The 20,537-nt window shown below is 41.1% G+C and overlaps 1 protein-coding gene across 1 annotated transcript in view; it reads right to left on the reverse strand.

Annotated features, from left to right (window-relative positions):
* The window catches only part of GALNT16 (polypeptide N-acetylgalactosaminyltransferase 16), a 206,571-nt gene that overhangs the window by 59,462 nt on the left and 126,572 nt on the right, over window positions 1-20,537 (reverse strand). Inside the window, exons 5-7 of the mRNA XM_089671333.1 lie at window positions 6,817-6,882; window positions 1,596-1,717; window positions 506-593 (exon numbers count right to left, since the gene is read on the reverse strand). Of these exons, the coding sequence (XP_089527459.1) occupies window positions 506-593; window positions 1,596-1,717; window positions 6,817-6,882 (276 nt within the window). The remainder of the gene's footprint in view (window positions 1-505; window positions 594-1,595; window positions 1,718-6,816; window positions 6,883-20,537) is intronic.

The raw sequence follows: 20,537 nt of genomic DNA on the forward strand, positions 1-20,537 counted from the left end.
CATGCAACACAGATGTACAGCAGTTTTCAGAAACAGTGTTTATACAACTAAATATTCATTAAGTGATTCCAAGAAATGCAAAATCTTCAAACATTTTTCAGTTTATATAGTGAATGTTTGAGTTTGTAAAGAAGAATACAAACACTGCTATTTTTTTGAACAGTCCAATATTCACTTTTCTTCAATTTTTTAGAGGAACAACACAAATTTTATATATTTTCTTCATGTTTTGATTTGGAATAGAACGTGTAGTGTTCCCAATGTATTTGTGTGGCAGCAGCTAGGTTTAAATACACTCATTTCATTTTTGGGTTAATTATTTGTGTTTTCACTGGTAGTGCAAGAGTTACACTGTAAATTAAGGTAGGAGCAAGACTTTGACAGGAAAATCTTTCTGTTGGAGTCTAAAGACATAAGGTGCTGGTAGGTGGTTCACCAACTGCCAAAGACTAATATGTTAGTTTTAGGCATCCTGACCCTTTAAATATTTGTATGCATTACATACCTCCCCTTAAGTCTGCAGATGCTGCCAGATAGGCAAAGTTATCCAGGCTGATTACATCAATTATTGGACTGACAACACGGGTGTGATCCTAGAAAAACATGGGAGCCAAAAAAAAACTTCATTTAGTTGAATACTGGCAGTTCCTTCTCAGATGACTCACTATTTTAGCTCATGAGCAGAAGGGATTTTAGCACCTCTTGTTCTTTATAGTGTAAAAATAACTAGCTGATCGTATAAAATCCTGGTGAGAAACAAGCAACTTTTTGCAGTGCTGTACATCCCAATCAGTTAGAAAGCAAGAAAAGGTACAGGAAGATACAGGTTCTGTCACGTGAAGATTTATTGATTCCAAACATGACAGAGTCAGCTATATGCCTTAAGGGCTCCAACAATGCTTAGCCACTACAAAGCTAAACTGACATCAAGAAATCTTTGCGTATACAAAAATAAAAATCAGACTGTGTATATTATCTGCAGAAAGACAAAAACAGGGTATCTACACCCAGAAACAAAAATGTCATACATTGCAGTTTACCAATCCTTCGATATGGTGGTTTCATTAGTGTTCTGTTTTTAGAATTTTCTATTTTTAATTATTACCTTGTGATCAGACCAGTAACACACCTCCTATTAGGGTGGCTCCTCTATCTATGGAGAAGCAGCAGAGACACCCTTGGACAGCAGCCTTGTCTAGGAAGGGTAGTGTTAGATACTACAAGTGACTAACAAATTAAAATCTAACTCCAGCAATCATTTTTTAAGCAGTCACATAAACAGTTTTTAATCCTTTTTGGGATAAAGGTTTACCAAAATGAATAAAAACTGACCATTGTGAGCACCCCTGTCAGTGTTAAATAGTTTGTCTCAACCCTCTTCATACAACTTCTTCTTTACAACTTAGTCTGTGAAAGAAAGTTGAAAAACAACAGACTAACCAGCCAATTCACTAGGTGAAAATAATTGGGAAAAAGCCTAAAGAAGACTAATTCAGCCACCACATTTAAGAATTGGTAAACTGCAATTTATAAAATGTTTATTTTTGGGTTTGGACAAACTTTAAGGGGGGATGTTTAAATATGACTTTGCTCACCTCTTTGACCCTCTGAAGCAAAGGCTGGAGCCATTCATTGTTGACCTCACAGTGACTATCCAAAAACGTGAGAATTCCTGTAGTGGCTGCTTCTGCTCCACGAACACGAGATCGGATCAGTCCTATAAGGGAAAAAGACACTCAATGAAGGAGTGCTGAGATGAAGAAGCCCAATGATTGCCGAGCATCTCCGACGGGGAGGAGAACTGTATGTAAACAAAACAGTTCTCCTCCCTGTCGGCTCGTGCACACTGCTTTGGATGGCTGTGCACAGCACAGCCATCCAAAGCATTGTGCTTACAGTGAAGCACATGGACACAGGTTATAGTAAAACAGCACACAGTTAACCTTTTGATTGCCCCTCATGTTAATCCCTTGCTGCCCAGTGCCATTAGTACAGTGTCAGTGCTTTTTGTTAGCACTGATCACTGTATTGGTGTCACTGGGGATACCAGTGACACCAAGTTAGTTCCCCCCAGTGTCAGAATGCCCGCTGCAGTCCCGCAGTCCCACTATAAGTCGCTGACCGCCGTCATTACTAGTAAAAAAATCCCAGTATACATACCGCCATTTGATAACTTTCACGTAAACCAATTAATTAACACGTATTGGGATTTTTTTTTAGCAAAGACATGTAGCAGAATACATTTTGGCCTAAATTTATGATGAAATTTGATTTTTAAAATTTTTTACTGGACATGTTTAATAGCAAAAAGTCAAAAATATTTTTTTTTTTCTCAAAATTGTCGGTCTTTTTTATCTATAGCGCAAAATATTAAAAAACGCACAGACAATCCAATACCATGGAAAGAAAGCTTGATTTGTGGGAAAGAAAGGACATAAATTTTATTTGGGTGCAGTGTTGCATGACCGCGTAATTGTCAGTTAAAATAACGCAGCGCCGTAACGCAAAAAATGGCCTGGTCATGAAGGGGGGTAAATCCTCTGGAGGGCTGAAGCCTACATGGAAATTCAGCAGGCTGCATTGCAGCACAATGCACAGGACACCATCCAGCGCACATGAATTTTGAAGATGTGTTTGGATGCTATTCACAACCAATGGAACTGCAGAGATTCAATACATGTAACCTGCATTGCTGCTCATTGCGGTTATGTACACATTGCTGCACTGCAAGTGTGTAAATGGACCCATACAATGTATACAATATTTCTGTAATTTTCCACTCCATATGGAAAATCCAACATTACTGGGGGCTATTGCAACATAAGTATTTTGGGACCATTTTTGCACAGCATTTTTCACATCAACCATTCCTAACTAAACCCACTCTGATTGACAGAAGTCTGGTTCTCCCTTTGCATTGAGTACAGCCATCCATCAAAAGATACTCTGAATGGAGACAGAGATATTGTTCACATGGTTGATGAGAGATTGGGTACCGTTTTGATGGTACCCATCAAAACGGTACCCAATCTCTCATCAACCATGTGGACAATATCTCTGTCTCCATGCAGAGTATCTTTTGATGGATGGTTGTACTCATTAGTATTACTTACTCTGGCTAGGCTGTATTAGTACCTACTACAGCCTAACCAGAGTAAGTAATACTATTCCACTATCATTTTTGGGGGGCTATAAACATCAACAAAATTATATTTTAGAGGGCTCCTTCATTTTATTTCTTGTTTTTCTTCCAATCTCCAATTTCTCAGTGAGCACAACCATAGAGCGATGCAAAAAGCATAAAGTCTTTATTATGGTCAGGACTACAAAAAATACATTAAAATATCATCTAAAATATTGCATAGTTATAGAGTTGCACTCCACCAGTATATGGTGCTTCCATAGCTTTATTAAAAACAATTGGACAAGAACACTCCACAGGTTGTCTTTCTCTGACAGGTTTTGCCTCCTAGTGGGGCTTAATTGCTTAGTCCTAGTTGTGTAAGCATTTATAGACTGGCATTAATATTATTTTTCTTCACTGGCTTAGGGAAGCTGATGGGTCATGGAGTGAGCTTTCCACTCATGGCTGACTTTGCAGGGTTTCCCGATGGGACAGTAAAGCGGTGTTAGAAGGGGATTTTCTGCATTGCATTAGTTATAGTTTTGCATTCTCTTTTTGAGCCAAGCAGCAACTTAAACTCATTCCACTTCCTTCAAACTTCACTTTACAGCACTCAATGAAATTAAATGAAATTTAAACAAAAAGGTAAATGACCCATCATAGTGATTTAAGAGAGTGGTTCAACAGAAAGTTTAATCAAACTTACAAGCCTAGAAGCAGGTAGATTCTGCATTACTTTCTCTTTAGCTAATCTGTGGTGCTCTAGGAATCCTTTAAAATATATATATACACAGCTCAAAAAAATTAAAGGAACACTTTTTAATCAGAGTATATCATCAAGTCAATAAAACTCCTGGGATATTGATCTGATCAGTTAAGTAACAGAGCACATTGTTAATCAGTTTCAGCTGCTTTGCACAACCAGTGCACTAGATGGGTAAAAATGTGATGACCCCCAAAACAGGAATGGTTTTACAGATGGAAGCCACTGACATTTTTTTCCTACTCATTTTTCTGTTTTTCATTAGTTTTGCATATGGCTAGGGTCAGTGTTACTACTGGTGGCATGACAGGGCTGTAGAAGGTCCTTAACTCATCAGCAGGACTGGTATCTGCTCCTTTGTGCAAGGAGGAACAGGATGAGCACTGCCAGAGCCCTACAAAATGACCTTCAGCAGGCCCCTGGTGTGAATGTCTCTGACCAAACAATCAGAAACAGACTTCATGAGGGTGGCCTGAGGGCTCGACGTCCTCTAGTGGGCTCTGTGCTCACTGCCTGGCACCATAGAGCTCATTTGGCATTTGCCATTGAACACCAGAATTGGCAGGTCTGCCACTGGTGCCCTGTGCTTTTCACAGATGAGAGAACATGTGACAGATGTGAAAGGGTCTGGAGAAGCCATGGAAAATGTTATGCTGCCTGTAACATCATTCAGCATGACTGTTTTGGTGGTGGGTCAGTGATGGTCTGAGGAGGAAAATCCATGGAGGAACGCACAGACCTCTACAGGTGAGACAATGGCACCCTGACTGTCATTAGGTATTGGGATGAAATCCTTGGACCCATTGTCAGACACTATGTTGGTGCAGTGGGTCCTGTGTTCCTCCTGGTGCACAGCAATGCCTGGCCTCAAGTGGCAAGAGTATGCAGGCAGTTTCTGGAGGATGAAGGAATTGATACCATTAAATGGCCTCCACGCTCACCTGACCTAAATCGAAAAGAACACCTCTGGTATTTCATGTTTCAGTCCATCCAATGATGCCCAGTTGCACCTCAGACTGTCCTGGAGCTCAGTGATGCCGTGGTCCAGATCTGGGAGGAAATACCCCAGGACACCATCTGTCGTCTTATTAGGAGCATGGCCCAACATTGTCAGGCATGCATACAAGCAGGTGGGGGCCATGCAAACTACTGAGTACCATTTTGAGTTGCTGCAATGAAATTTCAGCAAAATGGACTAGCCTGCTGCATCATTTTTTCACTTTGATTTTCGGGGTGTCTTTGAATTCAGTCCTCTGTAGGTTGATAATTTTCATTTCCATCAAACGATGGGGCATCCTTACATTCATAACACATTACCCAGTCCATGTCAGTATAGATATCCAGCATGATATTTTTCCCCATTGAGATCTGATGTGTTTTCAAAGTGTTCCTTTAATATATGTATATAAATATATAAAACAAATATGTAACAACAGTTTAAAAGTCAATTGATAAAAAATATAGGGAAAAAGTAATTAAGTTTATATGGTAAAGATGGGAGTTAGCATTGAGGCTGCAGAGAAAGTTAGTGTTAACAATGGGGTTACAGAAAGGGTTAGTTTAGTGCTCCTTGAGGATCGAGGATTGCTCTCTGCATCAACTATAACTAACAGCAGCAAGCTCCTGCCACTCAAAGTTCCTATATTGTGCCTCTGTCTCCACTGGGAAGATTCGCCCTCTGTATTTGTCTTCTTTCACTGCCTCTGGGACAGAATATAATAGACAATTCAAACTTTGAGTTGTCACCAGAGCAATGTAATTTTTCGATGGGGACACAGACAAGGGTTCTAACTATGCATTACTCTGACCAAAACAACAACAAAAAATCCCTTTAGATATACTTTATAGATGATGCTGCATTTTGATGGTCTACCCATACTGTGTATCATGGTCCACGGCACAAATGCTGTGACATACATATGGGAATATTTATAAAGTAGTTACATAGTCACATAGGTAGTCTGGCTAAAAAAAGACAAAAGTCTATCCAGTGCAACCATTAAAAAAAAAAGTTATAATCCTATACCCACAATTGATCCAGAGGAAGGCAAAAACACCCAGAAAAGCATGTTCCAATTTGCTCCTGCAGGGAAAAGAATTCCTTCCTGATCCCCCGAGAGGCATTCGGATATAGTAACTAACAATCACCAAACATGCACTGCAGGTTTGTTTTCCTGGTGTGTTTTTAAATGACAGTGATTGTTTCGCTACTATTGAATTTTTGGTAAAAACCACATTCACTGCTTTATAAATATACTCTGCATAAGGTGAAAGACAGCATTAAAGTGTTACTAAACCCAGGACCCTGCATTCACTATATCTGGTCTCCCACAGAACATGGAAATGCAATTATTTTAGTAAATATAAACTGCTATATTTATTTTCTCATCAGCAATTACAGCAGTATTGTGATTTCTATCAGTGTCCAGCCAAGAACATGTTAAAGCTTGTAAGAGGAGTTTTTATTTTGCTCTAGGAGGATGCAGAACCCCTGACCTCTGTCTGGCCAGTGCTGATGGGCCATGTGCTGATCATATGCACTCTCTCAAAAAAAAAAAAACTCTCTAGCAATATACACCAAACTGAGCATGTGCACAGTGACTCCACACAATATGTCTTATCAGGAGGTAAGAGGGGGACACTGGAAGAAGTTGAGGATCAGAGAAGTCAGGATAAAACAGCCTTTTTACACAATGCAGAGGATTAACCCCTTAGGTTCCACAGTGAGTATAACAAGCATGCTTTACTGCATATACAGACTGATTTTACTGTTGTGGGTTTAGTAAAACTTTAAGCTATTTAACGTAAGAACAGTTTCTACATTTGTCATCATCTTGGGGATTCACAACCACTCCAGAGTAATTGTGAAATCTTTATACAAATCACAACACGAGGGGGAGTTTCTGTCACAATGAAATGCATATCGCACCTTCTCTTCGGTTGTTTCTCAAGCATTTAACCTTCGGAATTTTCGTGAGTAGCTGGCAATCATCGGCTGTGAAAAGAAGGAAAAACAAATAATTGGTGCATTGCAATTATGATTCACCTCAAAGGGAGAGCTCCCAGGAGTGTTTCCATAGGAAGACTCTGCTTTCACTTATTATCGTATTAATCAGACTGACAGCACTAATCCTCTCAACTAAAGTGCACTCATGCTCATCTGCTCAAATAGAAACCTCTTCACAAGAAGAGAGGCTGCATGTCTCTCCATCAGAACCAATCATGCAGAAACCACACTCATTTAGAGGTACAGCGGATCTACAAACTTTTCCCGCACCGTAGGAGGCTGCACCATGAATATACAAATTTATGAGTTACTGTGTGTGTGTGTGTGTGTGTGTATATATATATATATATATATATATATATATATATAGACAGTATTTATTGAACTTACACAACAGACAAATAAAAACAGCTTCCCTCAGAAAAAATAAAGAAAACAGTCCATACGCAAATCAAACACTTTGCTCATTGTCCACCAACTGGCTCCTAACACAGAGTTATGTCTCTGTCTGCCTCAGAGGGTCCCAAAGAGGAAAAGAGAAGGTTTCCAGCCTTTTTACACAGTCTCAAGTAATCACTCTACTTCACCCAGAAGTCTGAGCCTCCCAATTCTGGGTCCCAAATGAGGACTTACCAACCCTGAGAGCAGTGTACATATCTGTCCTCTTCAAGAAGACTACCCTAGAGCCCCTCAAACTGGATACAAGGGACCATAACCCAATATATTTATATATATACAGGGGCGGACTGACCATTTGGAAACTCGGGCACTGCCCGAGGGCCCGGGGTCAGTAGGGGGCCCCATGCGATGCCCCTGATACCTTTTTCATAGGCTATTTTAGTTTGGGCAAGGACACAGGGGCCCCATGATCCCCTATTGCCCGGGGCCCCCATGAGTTGTCAGTCCGCCCCTGTATATATATATATATCATAGCTTACCAGCTTACTCATTGTATTTAGGTGGAGTAGAATGGTCACCGTGGGAAAAGAGGTGTGTTAGGATTAAAGACCACCTCTCTTCTCTGTATCTTCATAGCATGTATGGAGGTATTCTGTAGTTTACAGAGGTGAACTGGTCAGGGCTGGTAACACTGCTTTTCTCAGGAAGTTACAACTCACTGGATTTTTGTTAGGACCAAAACAGAGCAAATACATTTTCACATCCTAAATTGGAACATCAGTCTCAAATTCATATTCCTAATTAGTTCAACTCTGAAGAACTGAGTGTTACCTTTGGTAACACTACACCAAACAGCCATTGTTAAATAATATCTTTTCATTTTATCTTTTACCTGAAGAGACTCCCTCAATTGTTGGACATATACGGTATATTAGAGCAGTCCAAGCAGAAAACTAAATATAAAACCCCACAGCTAATGAAGGCAGATAGTCAGCATTATCAATATAATATGGAAGAATGTAAAATTTGCAAGGGGATTTCTGACTAGGAGCAGCACTCAGTATGGACTGTCCCCATCCTGCATTATTCAATCTCTATTGAGACTGCTCATATGTACAACATATCTCACACTTCTACTGATTTTTGGATCATCACTGTCACTAGTGGAGAACACATAGCCACAAAGAAGAAGGGATGAGGTGAGAAGCTGCTGAGACACAACCACATAGGACAAGGGATGAGGTAAGAGACTGCTGAGACACAACCACACTGGAGAAGGGTCAAGAAGGGTTGAGGTGAGTGGCTTCTGAGACACAGCCATACAGAAGAGAGGATGAGGTGGGAGGCTGCTGAGAATCAACCACATGGGAGAAGTGATGAGGTGAGAGGCTGCTGAGACACAACCAAACAAGACAGAAGACAAGGTGAGAGACTGCTAAGACAGAACCGCAGAAGACAGAAGACAAGGTGAGAGACTGCTGAGACAGAACCGCACAAAACAGAAGACAAGGTGAGAGACTGCTGAGACAGAACCACACAAGACAGAAGACAAGGTGAGAGACTGCTGAGACACAACCACACAAGACAGAAGACAAGGTGAGAGACTGCTGAGACACAACCACACAAGACAGAAGACAAGGTGAGAGACTGCTGAGACACAACCACACAAGACAGAAGACAAAGTGAGAGGCAGCTGAGACATAACCACACAGGAAAAGGGATGAGGTGAGAGACTGCTGAGACACAACTATGCGGAGAAGGAATGAGGTGAAAGGCTGCTGAGACACAACCACACCAGAGAGAAGTCAAAGTGAGAGGCTGATGAGACACAACCACACAGGAAAAGGGATGAGGTGAGAGGCTGCTGAGACACAACCACACAGGAGAAGGGATGAGGTGAGAGGCTGCTGAGACACAACCACACAGGAGAAGGAATGAGGTGAGAGGCTGCTGAGACACAACCACACAGGAGAAGGGATGAGGTAAGAGGCTGCTGAGACACAACCATACAAGAGAGAAGATGTGGTGGGAGGGGGCTGAGACACAACCACACAGGACAAGGGATGAGGTGAGAGGCTGCTGAGACACAACCACACAGGAGAAGGGATGAGGTGGGAGAGTGCTGAGCCGCAACCACACAGGAGAAGGGATGAGGTGGGAGGGTGCTGAGACACAACCACACAGGAGAAGGGATGAGGTGGGAGGCTGCTGAGACACAACCACACAGGAGAAGGGATGAGGTGGGAGGCTGCTGAGACACAACCACACAGGAGAATGGATGAGGTGGGAGGCTGCTGAGACACAACCACACAGGAGAAGGGATGAGGTGAGAGGCTGCTGAGACACAACCACACAGGAGAAGGGATGAGGTGGGAGGCTGCTGAGACACAACCACACAGGAGAATGGATGAGGTGGGAGGCTGCTGAGACACAACCACACAGGAGAAGGGATGAGGTGAGAGGCTGCTGAGACACAACCACACAGGAGAAGGGATGAGGTGGGAGGGTGCTGAGACACAACCACACAGGAGAAGGGATGAGGTGAGAGGCTGCTGAGACACAACCACACAGGAGAAGGGATGAGGTGGGAGGGTGCTGAGACACAACCACACAGGAGAAGGGATGAGGTGAGAGGCTGCTGAGACACAACCACACAGGAGAAGGGATGAGGTGGGAGGGTGCTGAGACACAACCACACAGGAGAAGGGATGAGGTGAGAGGCTGCTGAGACACAACCACACAGGAGAAGGGATGAGGGGAGAGGCTGCTGAGACACAACCACACAGGAGAAGGGATGAGGGGAGAGGCTGCTGAGACACAACCACACAGGAGAAGGGATGAGGGGAGAGGCTGCTGAGACACAACCACACAGGAGAAGGGATGAGGTGGGAGGGTGCTGAGACACAACCACACAGGAGAAGGGATGAGGTGGGAGGGTGCTGAGACACAACCACACAGAAGAAGGGATAAGGTGAGAGGGTGCTGAGACACAACCACACAGGAGAAGGGATGAGGGGAGAGGCTGCTGAGACACAACCACACAGGAGAAGGGATGAGGGGAGAGGCTGCTGAGACACAACCACACAGGAGAAGGGATGAGGGGAGAGGCTGCTGAGACACAACCACACAGGAGAAGGGATGAGATGAGATGCTGCTGAGACACAACCACACAGGAGAAGGGATGAGGTGAGATGCTGCTGAGACACAGCCACGCGGAAAAGGGATGAGGTGATATACTGAGAAACACATGAAAGGAAAGACTCAAACACAAGGCACATAAGAGGGGTGAGAGGCTGCAGGGAATTGTCCACACAGGAGAAAGGAGGGGGTGAGGTTTCCAGTTAAATGTTGCCTGGCAATCATAGTTCTCAACACAACATTGTGGGTGATGATGAAACAGAAAGAAGAAGAGGCATAGGATATGTTGTACACACGGGCAGTTTCAGAGGAGACCGAATGATGTTGGATGACCAATTCTTCTAAGGAGAGAAAGTCACACAATTCCACACTTCCCCCAAGATGTGTTTTTCTGTGGAGGATATTGAAATGACATTACATTGACAATATCTATAGGTCCATAAAATGTATATATGAATATAAAATATACAGCCCTGTAATCAGTAATACACAAGTCAATAAATAAATAAGTGTATTTTTAATAAGAACCTGAATTTGATATCAGCCTCATAGGGTCTACTGTACAGACTGTAAAGCAGAGCTCAGAGAGTAGGACAGACAAGCAGCATAATGTGCCAATCAGGTGCCCTGCACAGCAACAAGCCATGCTAATAGGAATAGACAGAGAAATGAGCTCCTCAGTGTGCTGCTTCTCTTTTCACTTTCCATTCACAGGGTGAGGCAGGGAGGTGACCTGCAACTGAAAGTGAAACTGCAGCACAGAAAAATCAGGTTCCCTATGTGATATAGATAAAGCTTTAGTAAAAAAAAAAATAATGTAAAAAATAAAGTTACACTTAAGCACTAAGAATCCCCCCAAAATAATTTGAGCTCACCAAGGATATGCAGGCCCGAATGTAAACACACCCACTGGGAGCTTATGTACCAAAACATTGCTTGTGCTACACGTTACATATTGCCATGCACCTCACAGTGAAAGCAGTCATGTTAGGGCCAGTGTTCATGGCTGACTCTAAAGTGATGACCTGTAGGGACTTTTAAAGTGTTAACAGGAGTAGTGGTGCTGCTACCTTCCTTCAATCCTCAGCTCCACCTGGTACTTAGACTAAAAGGCTGCTGGTGTCTCTGTATACTGTGAACCATAACTAAGGCCTGACAGCCAAAACATGTTGCCTGGTTTACAGCTGTTTCATGTCATATAAAGTATATTGCTATTTGTTTACCCGAGTGCCGACTGTCCCTCCAGTGGTTCACTTTTATAGTATTGCCTATGGAAAATATAGGGTAGCAAAGTTTATCATCGTGGTGTGCAATTCTAACAGCTTCCCCACCGCCCTATAGCAGAAAACATGATTTTGCATTCCCCTCCGGCACCCGGCGATCGCTGAGTATCACTGACGGGAGAGACTTGTATGTAAACAACACAGATCTCTCCCCTGTCAGCTCCTGAACACTGCTTTGTATGGCTCTGCATAGCAGAGCCACACAAAGCAGTGTGCTTACAGTGTAAAGCACACACACAGCATACTGTGAAACAGCAAGGTTTTTTTAACATATTATTTATTTCGAAGAAATTACATAACAGATCATACAGAAAAAACAATAAACATCAAAACAGAATGTGGTATAACACAGCCCATCTCCAACACAAAGGGACTGTACAGATACTGAAACAGTATCCAGTGCCATTAGTACAGTGTCAGTGCTTTTTATTAGCACTGATCACTGTATTAGTGTCACTGGGGATGTCAGTTCCCCCCCCCAGTGTCAGAGTGCCCGCCGCAGTCCCGCTATAAGTCGCTGATCGCAGCCATTATTAGTGCGCCATTTGTAAACACTATAACTTTCACGTAAACCAATTAATTTACACATATTGGGATTTTTTTCAGCAGAGACATGTAGCAGAATACATTTTGGCCTAAATTTATGTCAAAATTAGATTTTTTAAATGTTTTTGCTGGATATGTTTAATAGCACAAAGTCAAATATATATATAGTTTTTCTTTCAAAATTGTCAGTCTTTCTTTGTTTATAGCGCAAAAAATAAAAATTGCAGAGGTGATCAAATACTGCCAAAAGAAAGCTCTATCTGTGGGAAAAAAAGAACGTATATTTCATTTGGGGCAGCATTGCATGACCGCGCAATTGTCAGTTATAGTAATGCAATGCCGTATCGCAAAAAATGGCCTGGTCAGAAAAGGGGGTAAATCCTCTGGAGGGCAAGTGGTTAAAGCTTGACACGTTTGGTATCTGTTTAGCCAGCGCAACAACATCTTTTATATTTACCAGGAAATTGGGTATTATATTGTGTGCCCTAAAATGAACGTCAGTGTACTTTTGATGGGGAATTTTCATATTTCCTTATTATTATTGGCTCACCAATATCTAAGAATGCATTGCCTGGTTGACTTAAAAAGTATTGTTGCTTTCTTGTTGTGATTGGTCAATGTTACCAACTACTGTATATACTACAGCCAAAACTTGGAATAGGTCATTCTGTACCAGGGCAAGTATATGCCTGGTGTGACCATCTTTGCCAAGCCAGAAATAGGGGGGCTCCTTGGCAAAAGATATTCTTGTTACTTTTTCCAATATTATTACATTTATTATCTCTATCTATTATTATTTAATTAAATGCTAAATACAGTTTAATTTTACCTACAAATATTTGTGTGATCTTTCTTTGCACTTCTTGAAAAACCCCAACTGAACATTTGTGCTTGATAAACCATTAGAACTACTACCATGTTATTCTGCTGGGTGTCTACTTTCAGAAAATATTTAATGTCTGGAGTTTTTTACTAATCTTCAGGCCTAAAATGATTTTGTAAACATGTATACAAAAAAAAAGAAAAAATGTCTCTGGAAGGGGTTAAGATTTACTTCTTTGCCCTTTTCATTATGATCAGCTGCTATGAAACAAGGGCATACAACAACCACTTTGACACACAGGGGGGGATTTACTAAAAGGCCCCTTTCACCCAGGCGTTCCGTATGTCCGTGTTTCATCTGTCCGTTTACAGATGAAAAACGGAAACCCATGTATTTCTATGGACTAGCGGATGTAAATGGATGATCATCTGTTTACATCCGTTAATGTCCGCATCCTTTAACATCTGTTTTTTTTAACGGAAGTAAACACTATTTTTCTTCCATTAAAAAAAATGGAACGGACGAAAAATGGATGTAAATGGACGAAAAATGGATATAAACGGATGTAAATGGACAAAAACGGATGAAAAACGGACGAAAAAAAGGATATAACCTGATGAAAACTGGATGAAAACTGATGAAAAACGAATGTAAACTTACGTGAACTGATGAAAAACTTATGTGAACTGATCCGCTTTTTCTTGAAAAAAAAAAACATGATGGAACTGATGAAAAAAACAGAATGCCTGTGTGAGAGGGGCCAAACTGGAGCACTCAGAATCTGGTGCAGCTGTGCATGGTAGCCAATCAGCTTCTAACCTCAGCTTGTTCAATTAAGCTTTGACAGTTACACCCAGGTCACATCAAACCTGGCTATGAAATCATGCGATTTACAGTGAAGTCGGGTGACCTGCTGATTTCAGGTGCGATTTGCAAGACATCTGTGACAGATGTCTATGCAAATCGCACCAAAAGAAGTGCATGTACTGCTTTAGAAATCGGTGAGGCTCCAACCAAGTCAGACCACTCTAAATGCGGATAATAGGGTGCGACTTGGCATGCGATTTGCAAGCAGCATAGCATGCAAATCGCATACCAATTCACATCCAGTGTGATCGGGGTGTAAAACCTTGACGCTGATTGGTTTCTATGAAGAAGTGAGCCTGATTTTGCACTCTCCACCTTTAGTAAATAAACCCCACAGTGATCTTCCAACAATGATGATAAAAGTCAAGGCGGGCAGGAAGGGCAGGGACTGGAAAATGAAATAATTAGCACAAGATGTTTAATATTGTGAGTGGATTGCAGAATTAGGATGACAATGTAAATTGTTACATCTGAACCTTCCAACACATTTGAGTGGTGGTTTTCTTTAATATTTATTAATGCAACTCTTAATATAGAATCATATATATTGTATAATTTATACAAGGCCTCATCTAATATGGCCCAGAGTGCTTAATTCATCTCACAAAACCATAAATGTTCCTGTTCTGTGTTTCTGGCTCCCTTCAGTTTCTGAGCTGAGCGTGACGCAGTAAAGCATTGGAATATTATGCTGGTTTGTAATGTCTTCTGTGATTTATTTAGCAGCTCGCTAAATGCGGATACCTAGAATAATGCGGCGATATAGATTGATACCAAAATAGTGTCTGAGTGCCTATATTTTCACATTGGCTTCCTGTACTGTTCTAAAAAAAAATGTATACAAGTTTATTGTGCACTGGCAGGATTTAAAGAGAGCCTGTCACCGACAAAATTAATGGTTGGGGCAGCACGCCACCAGTTATACAAAAGCCAATATTTTATTTGGATCTCAGTGTCCAGATAGATGTTACAGCACAAGAATAATGGTGATCTTGACTAATTCTGTTCTGTGTCCAAGCCAGGGGTGGACTGACCATTCGGGCTCTTGGGCACTGCCCGAGGGCCCCGGGGTCAGTAGGGGGCCCTGTCAGTAGGGGGCCCCATGAGATGCCCCTGATACTTTTCATAGGCTTTTTCATATGCTTTTTGGGTGTGGTTTGAGTGTGGGCGAGGACACAGGGGCCCCATGATCCCCTATTGCCCGGGGGCCCCATGAGTTGTCAGTCCGCCCCTGGTCCAAGCACAGATCATTCAGTTTTTATGTAGATATTAGGTTAGCCTCTGCACAGAGTCAGGAAATACGAAATTTCCCCATCAAAAATACACCAAAGTTCATTTTAGGGCACACAAGCACAATATATTACCCAATTATCTGGTAAATATAAAAGATGTCATTGCGCTGGGTAAACAGATACCAAACACGTCAAGCTTTAACCACTTGCCCTCCTGAGGATTTCCTCCCCTTCCTGACCAGGCCATTTTTTGGATTACTGCGCTGTGTTACTTTAACTGACAATTGCGAGGTCATGCAATGCTGCACCCAAATTAAATTTATGTCCATTTTCCCCACGAATAGAGCTTTCTTTTGGTGGTATTTGTTCACCTGTGCGGTTTTTATTTTTTGTGCTATAAAAAAAACCCTACAATTTTGAGAAAAAAAACTATATTTTTGACTTTTTGCTATTAAACATGTCTAGTAAAAAAATTCAAAAAAATCAAATTTCATCATAAATTTAGGCCAAAATGTATTCTGCTACATGTCTTTGCTGAAGAAAATTCCAATACATGTAAATTAATTGGTTTACGTGAAAGTTATAGTGTTTACAAATGGCGGTACATATACTGGGATTTTTTTTTTTAAGTTTTACTTTTACTAGTAGTGGCGGCAATCAGCAACTTATAGCAGGACTGTGGCGGGCGTTCTGACACTGGGGGGAACTGACTCGGTGTTACTGACACCCCCAGTTACACCAATACAGTGATCAATGGACAGGAAGGGGTTAACATGTGGGGCAATCGAAGGGTTAACTGTGTGCCATTTTACATAGTGGGCTGTGTTAGTGCTTCAGGGGTGAGAACTGTGTTGTTTACATACAGTTCTCCACTCCCCCCCGTTGGAGATGCTCGGCAATCACCGGCGAGTAATCACCGACCGGGACCCAGTGATTGACAGCCGAGGCCGCGAATGGCACCGCGGGTAGGGCACCTACCTCTCGTGTGCGCTCCCTACCTGGAACTGTAAAATAACACACACACATATATATATATATATAAATATATATATATATATATACACAGTGGGCATCGAAAGTTTGGGCACCCCAGCTAAAAATTTGTATTAATGTGCATAAAGAAGCCAAGGAAAGATGGAAAAATCTCCAAAAGGCATCAAATTACAGATTAGACATTCTTATAATATGTCAACAAAAGTTAGATTTTATTTCCATCATTTGCACTTTCAAAATAACAGAAAACAAAAAAATGGCGTCTGCAAAAGTTTGGGCACCCTGCAGAGTTAATATCTTGTACTGCCCCCTTTGGCAAGTATCACAGCTTGTAAACGCTTTTTGTAGCCAGCCAAGAGTCTTTCAATTCTTGTTTGAGGTATCTTTGCCCATTCTTCCTTACAAAAGTCTTCCAGTTCTTTGAGATTTCGGGCCTGTCTGGCACGCACTGCTCTTTTAAGGTCTATCCATAGATTTTCAATTATGTTGAGGTCAGGAGATTGTGAAGGCCATGGCAAAACCTTCAGTTTACGCCTCTTGATGTAATCCCCCGTGGATTTCGAGGTGTGTTTAGGATCATTATCCATTTGTAGAAGCCATCCTCTCTTTAACTTCAGCTTTTTCACAGATGGCATCAAGTTACCATCCAAAATTTGCTGAAATTTTATTGAATCCATTTTTCCTTCTACTCGTGAGATGTTCCCTGTGCCACTGGCTGCAACACAACCCCAAAGCATGATTGATCCAACCCCATGCTTAACAGTTGGACAGAGGTTCTTTTCATTAAATTCTGTGCCCCTTCTTCTCCAAACGTACCTGTGCTCATTCCGGCCAAAAAGTTCAATTTTAACCTCATCGGTCCACAGAACTTGTTTCCAAAATGCATCAGGCTTGTCTATATGTTCATTTGCAAAGTTCAAACGATGATTTTTGTGGTGAGGACGTAGAAGAGGTTTTCTTCTGATGACTCTTCCACGAAGACCATATTTGTACAAGTATCTCTTTATAGTGGAATAGTGTACCACAACTCCAGTGTCTGCCAGATATTTCTGGAGGGATCGTGCAGTCAAACGTGGGTTTTGAATGGTTTTTCTCACAATCCTGTGAGCTGTTCTGTCTGATATTTTTCTTGGTCTTCCAGATCTTGCTTTAACTTCCACTGTTCCTGATGACTGCCATTTCTTAATTACATTCCGAACAGAGGATATTGACATCTGAAAACGCTTTGCTATCTTCTTATAGCCTTCTCCAGCTTTGTGAGCGTAAACTATTTTCAGTTTCAGTTTTCTAGACAACTGCTTAGAAGAACCCATGGTGCTGATTGTTGGGGCAAGGTCAGATGAGTCTGGGCATTTAAAACCTTTGAGATGGACATCATCTGGTCTTCCCAGACGATGATTGAGAACAATCCATGACACTGGCAGGTCTCAGCTTGGCAAAGGGGGCAGTGCATGCTATAAATTCTGCAGGGTGCCCAAACTTTTGCAGACGCCATTTTTTTGTTTTCTGTTATTTTGAAAGTGTAAATGATGGAAATAAAATCTAAGTTTTGTTGACATATTATAAGAATGTCTAATCTGTAATTTGATGCCTTTTGGAGATTTTTCCATCTTTCCTTGGCTTCTTTATGCACATTAATACAAATTTTTAGCTGGGGTGCCCAAACTTTCAATCCCCACTGTATATATATATATATATATATATATATATATATATATATATATATATATATATGATTTTGCGCACCCTTGCCACCCTGTAGCAGTACTTCTGCTATAGGGTGGATGGGAAGTGGTTAAAGAATCCAAAGCTTATTTTCTACTGCCAAATATTTGACAATAACATAACAGCCTGATTTTAAACTGAAAAATGTCTCTATCATCATAGCCTGCTGTACAACACTTTGATCCTGTTTTACACCTGTTAGTTTAGTTTTAAAGGTAATTTATAATCTTTTCAACTTACCCACTAGGGGGTGAAGCTTTTGGGGGAATCCAGGATGGAAAAGGATCTGGGGGTCCTAGTTGATCACAGACTCAGCAATAGCATGCAATGCCAAGCTGCAGCAAGCAGAGCTATCAGGCTATTAGGCCAGTTATAGACTGGGTCAGTGACCGTTTTTTGTATTATCAGACTATTAGCCTGCACTAAGAAGGTTATTTATTCAAGAGATAAAACTATAATTCTACCACCTTACAAGACTCTGGTCTGGCCACAACTTATCCTATCACTCAATGAGGCTGGACAAAAAGTGGTTTAACCTTAAAGTGGTTGTAACCCTAAAAAGAAAAAAAAAGCCTTCTGTTCCTTTAAAGCATGATAAATATCATAGCACTTCTGCAGTGTAATTTGTCCTATTCTATGTTGTAAAAAAACCTGGTTGATCCTGACTGTTCCTATGTCCCTCTAGGTGTACTGACCACGGTAATCATGGCTGCTGATCCACGTGCCTCCATCATCCCGCTGTGTGCTCAGAGTGTCTTCCTCTCCCCCTCCCTACCTGCCTGTCATTTTCGAATCTGTGTGTGAGAGGCGATCTCCAACCCCCCCTCCCCCCACCGCTATTTCCTACAGCTGTAAAGTGACATTTACAAATTACAGGCATCCCCTCTGTTGCACAAAGATATAACGTACAGTGTGTCAGTTTAAAAAAGAAAAGCTCTATTTGTGGGAAAAAAGGATGTAAATTTCATTTGGGTGCAGCATTGCATGACCGCGCAATTTTCAGTTAAAGTAACACAGCGCCATATCGCAAAAAATGGCCTGGTCAGGAAGGGGGGTAAATCCTCTGGAGGGCACGTGGTTAAGGTAAACATAGCAATAACAATAATAATAATAATAAAAACTGCCCTTGCTGAAACGATAGCCTTTCCTTTTACTGGTGATGTACCATTGTTGCAGTGTTGCTGTTGGGTGTGTATGGAACATCATGATAATTACCTAAGAAATCTGAATTAATAGCTGTGGGCTTGAAAAATAAACAATTTTAATATTCACAAAGAGTATGTGAACATCTCTATGATTAATGAAGTTCAAAGTATGTCAGCCAGTTAAAACTAAAACTGTTCTTATTTCACTACAGCTATCAATAAGATTCAGACTTTTAGATTTCAACCATCATTTTTCAGCTCAGGCTTCGATCTAATAGACATACCATAGGTGCAGACTGTGCAGCTACAAAAGGGTCCCCTCGGAGTTGGTGGCTCGTAACGTGGGCCAGGCAAGTGTTAGGTGTTAGTAGTATTCATGGTTTTATCTTGCATATTGGACTATTAGAAAGTTCAGAGTATCCAAGGAGATAGTTTTAAATGTGTATCCATATATCCATCTGTCTTTACAGAAAAAATGTGTTTTGTTGGAATACATTATTTGTGTATTTTGCATATTAACCAGTAGTTGGCGGAATTTATTTTTAGCTGCATTTATGACTATACTCTATGTCTTCTTCCTGAATAAAGTTCCTGTTTCCTGTTTACAGAAAAGCAGCAGATAAACACACATGTGGACTATGCATTGTCTGTTCTGTTGGGCTATATACAGAATCTCTAACAGGTTATGGGTCTAGGCATTGCCCAGTCATTGCCTGCTACTGAAGAGAAGTACAAGATACAGCAACAGAAAGAAGACTTTAACAGAAACAAAACAAAATGACCAGTAACACAGCTGCAACAAAGCCTTCATTTGAAATCTGACAAACCAAAACTAGCAGTCTTTAAAATTCTAGATGAAAATACTGCTAATAGGGGAAGGTATGTGGAAATGTATAAATAAAGTCAGGCCAGAACACCTTTCAGATGAGTGGATAGAGAAAGACCAGAAAGCTCAGAGCACAATCTCTCTCAGCATAGAAGATGATCAAATCATACATACTAGTTATGTAAGTGTGAAACTGCTAAAAAAAAAAAATGTGGAAAGGATTACTAAAGGTACATAAAAGAGCTAATCTCAGCAATAAACTGTATTTGATTAGAAAGCTATACCAAACCAAGCTGATGAATAACCAGGAAATACAAGATTACATAAGGCACAGCTTGGAAATAGTTGAACCACTGAGAGGTATGAGAAGATATGAAAAAATTTTATGCCACAGCACTATTACTTAGGAGTTTATCAAAAGTTATGAAATGCACTTGATGCACATTCAGATGATTAATTAACATTGGAATATGTTAAGGGCAAGCTTGTGAATGAATGTAGGCGTAAAACAGAAAGTGTAAAACAGAAAGTGATGGTGCTTCTGTCACAGAGTCTGCTTTAAAGACAAAGAATAGGTATAAAAACAGCAATATGCAATAAGAAGCACGTGAATGTTTTGTTTGCAAGAAATAAGGCCATTTAAAACCAGATTACAGAATCTGAAAA

This window comes from Staurois parvus, unplaced genomic scaffold (genome assembly GCF_062004578.1).
Source record: "Staurois parvus isolate SC_StPar_1 unplaced genomic scaffold, SC_StPar_1.0 ptg000104l, whole genome shotgun sequence".
Classification (NCBI taxonomy): Eukaryota; Metazoa; Chordata; class Amphibia; order Anura; family Ranidae; genus Staurois; species Staurois parvus.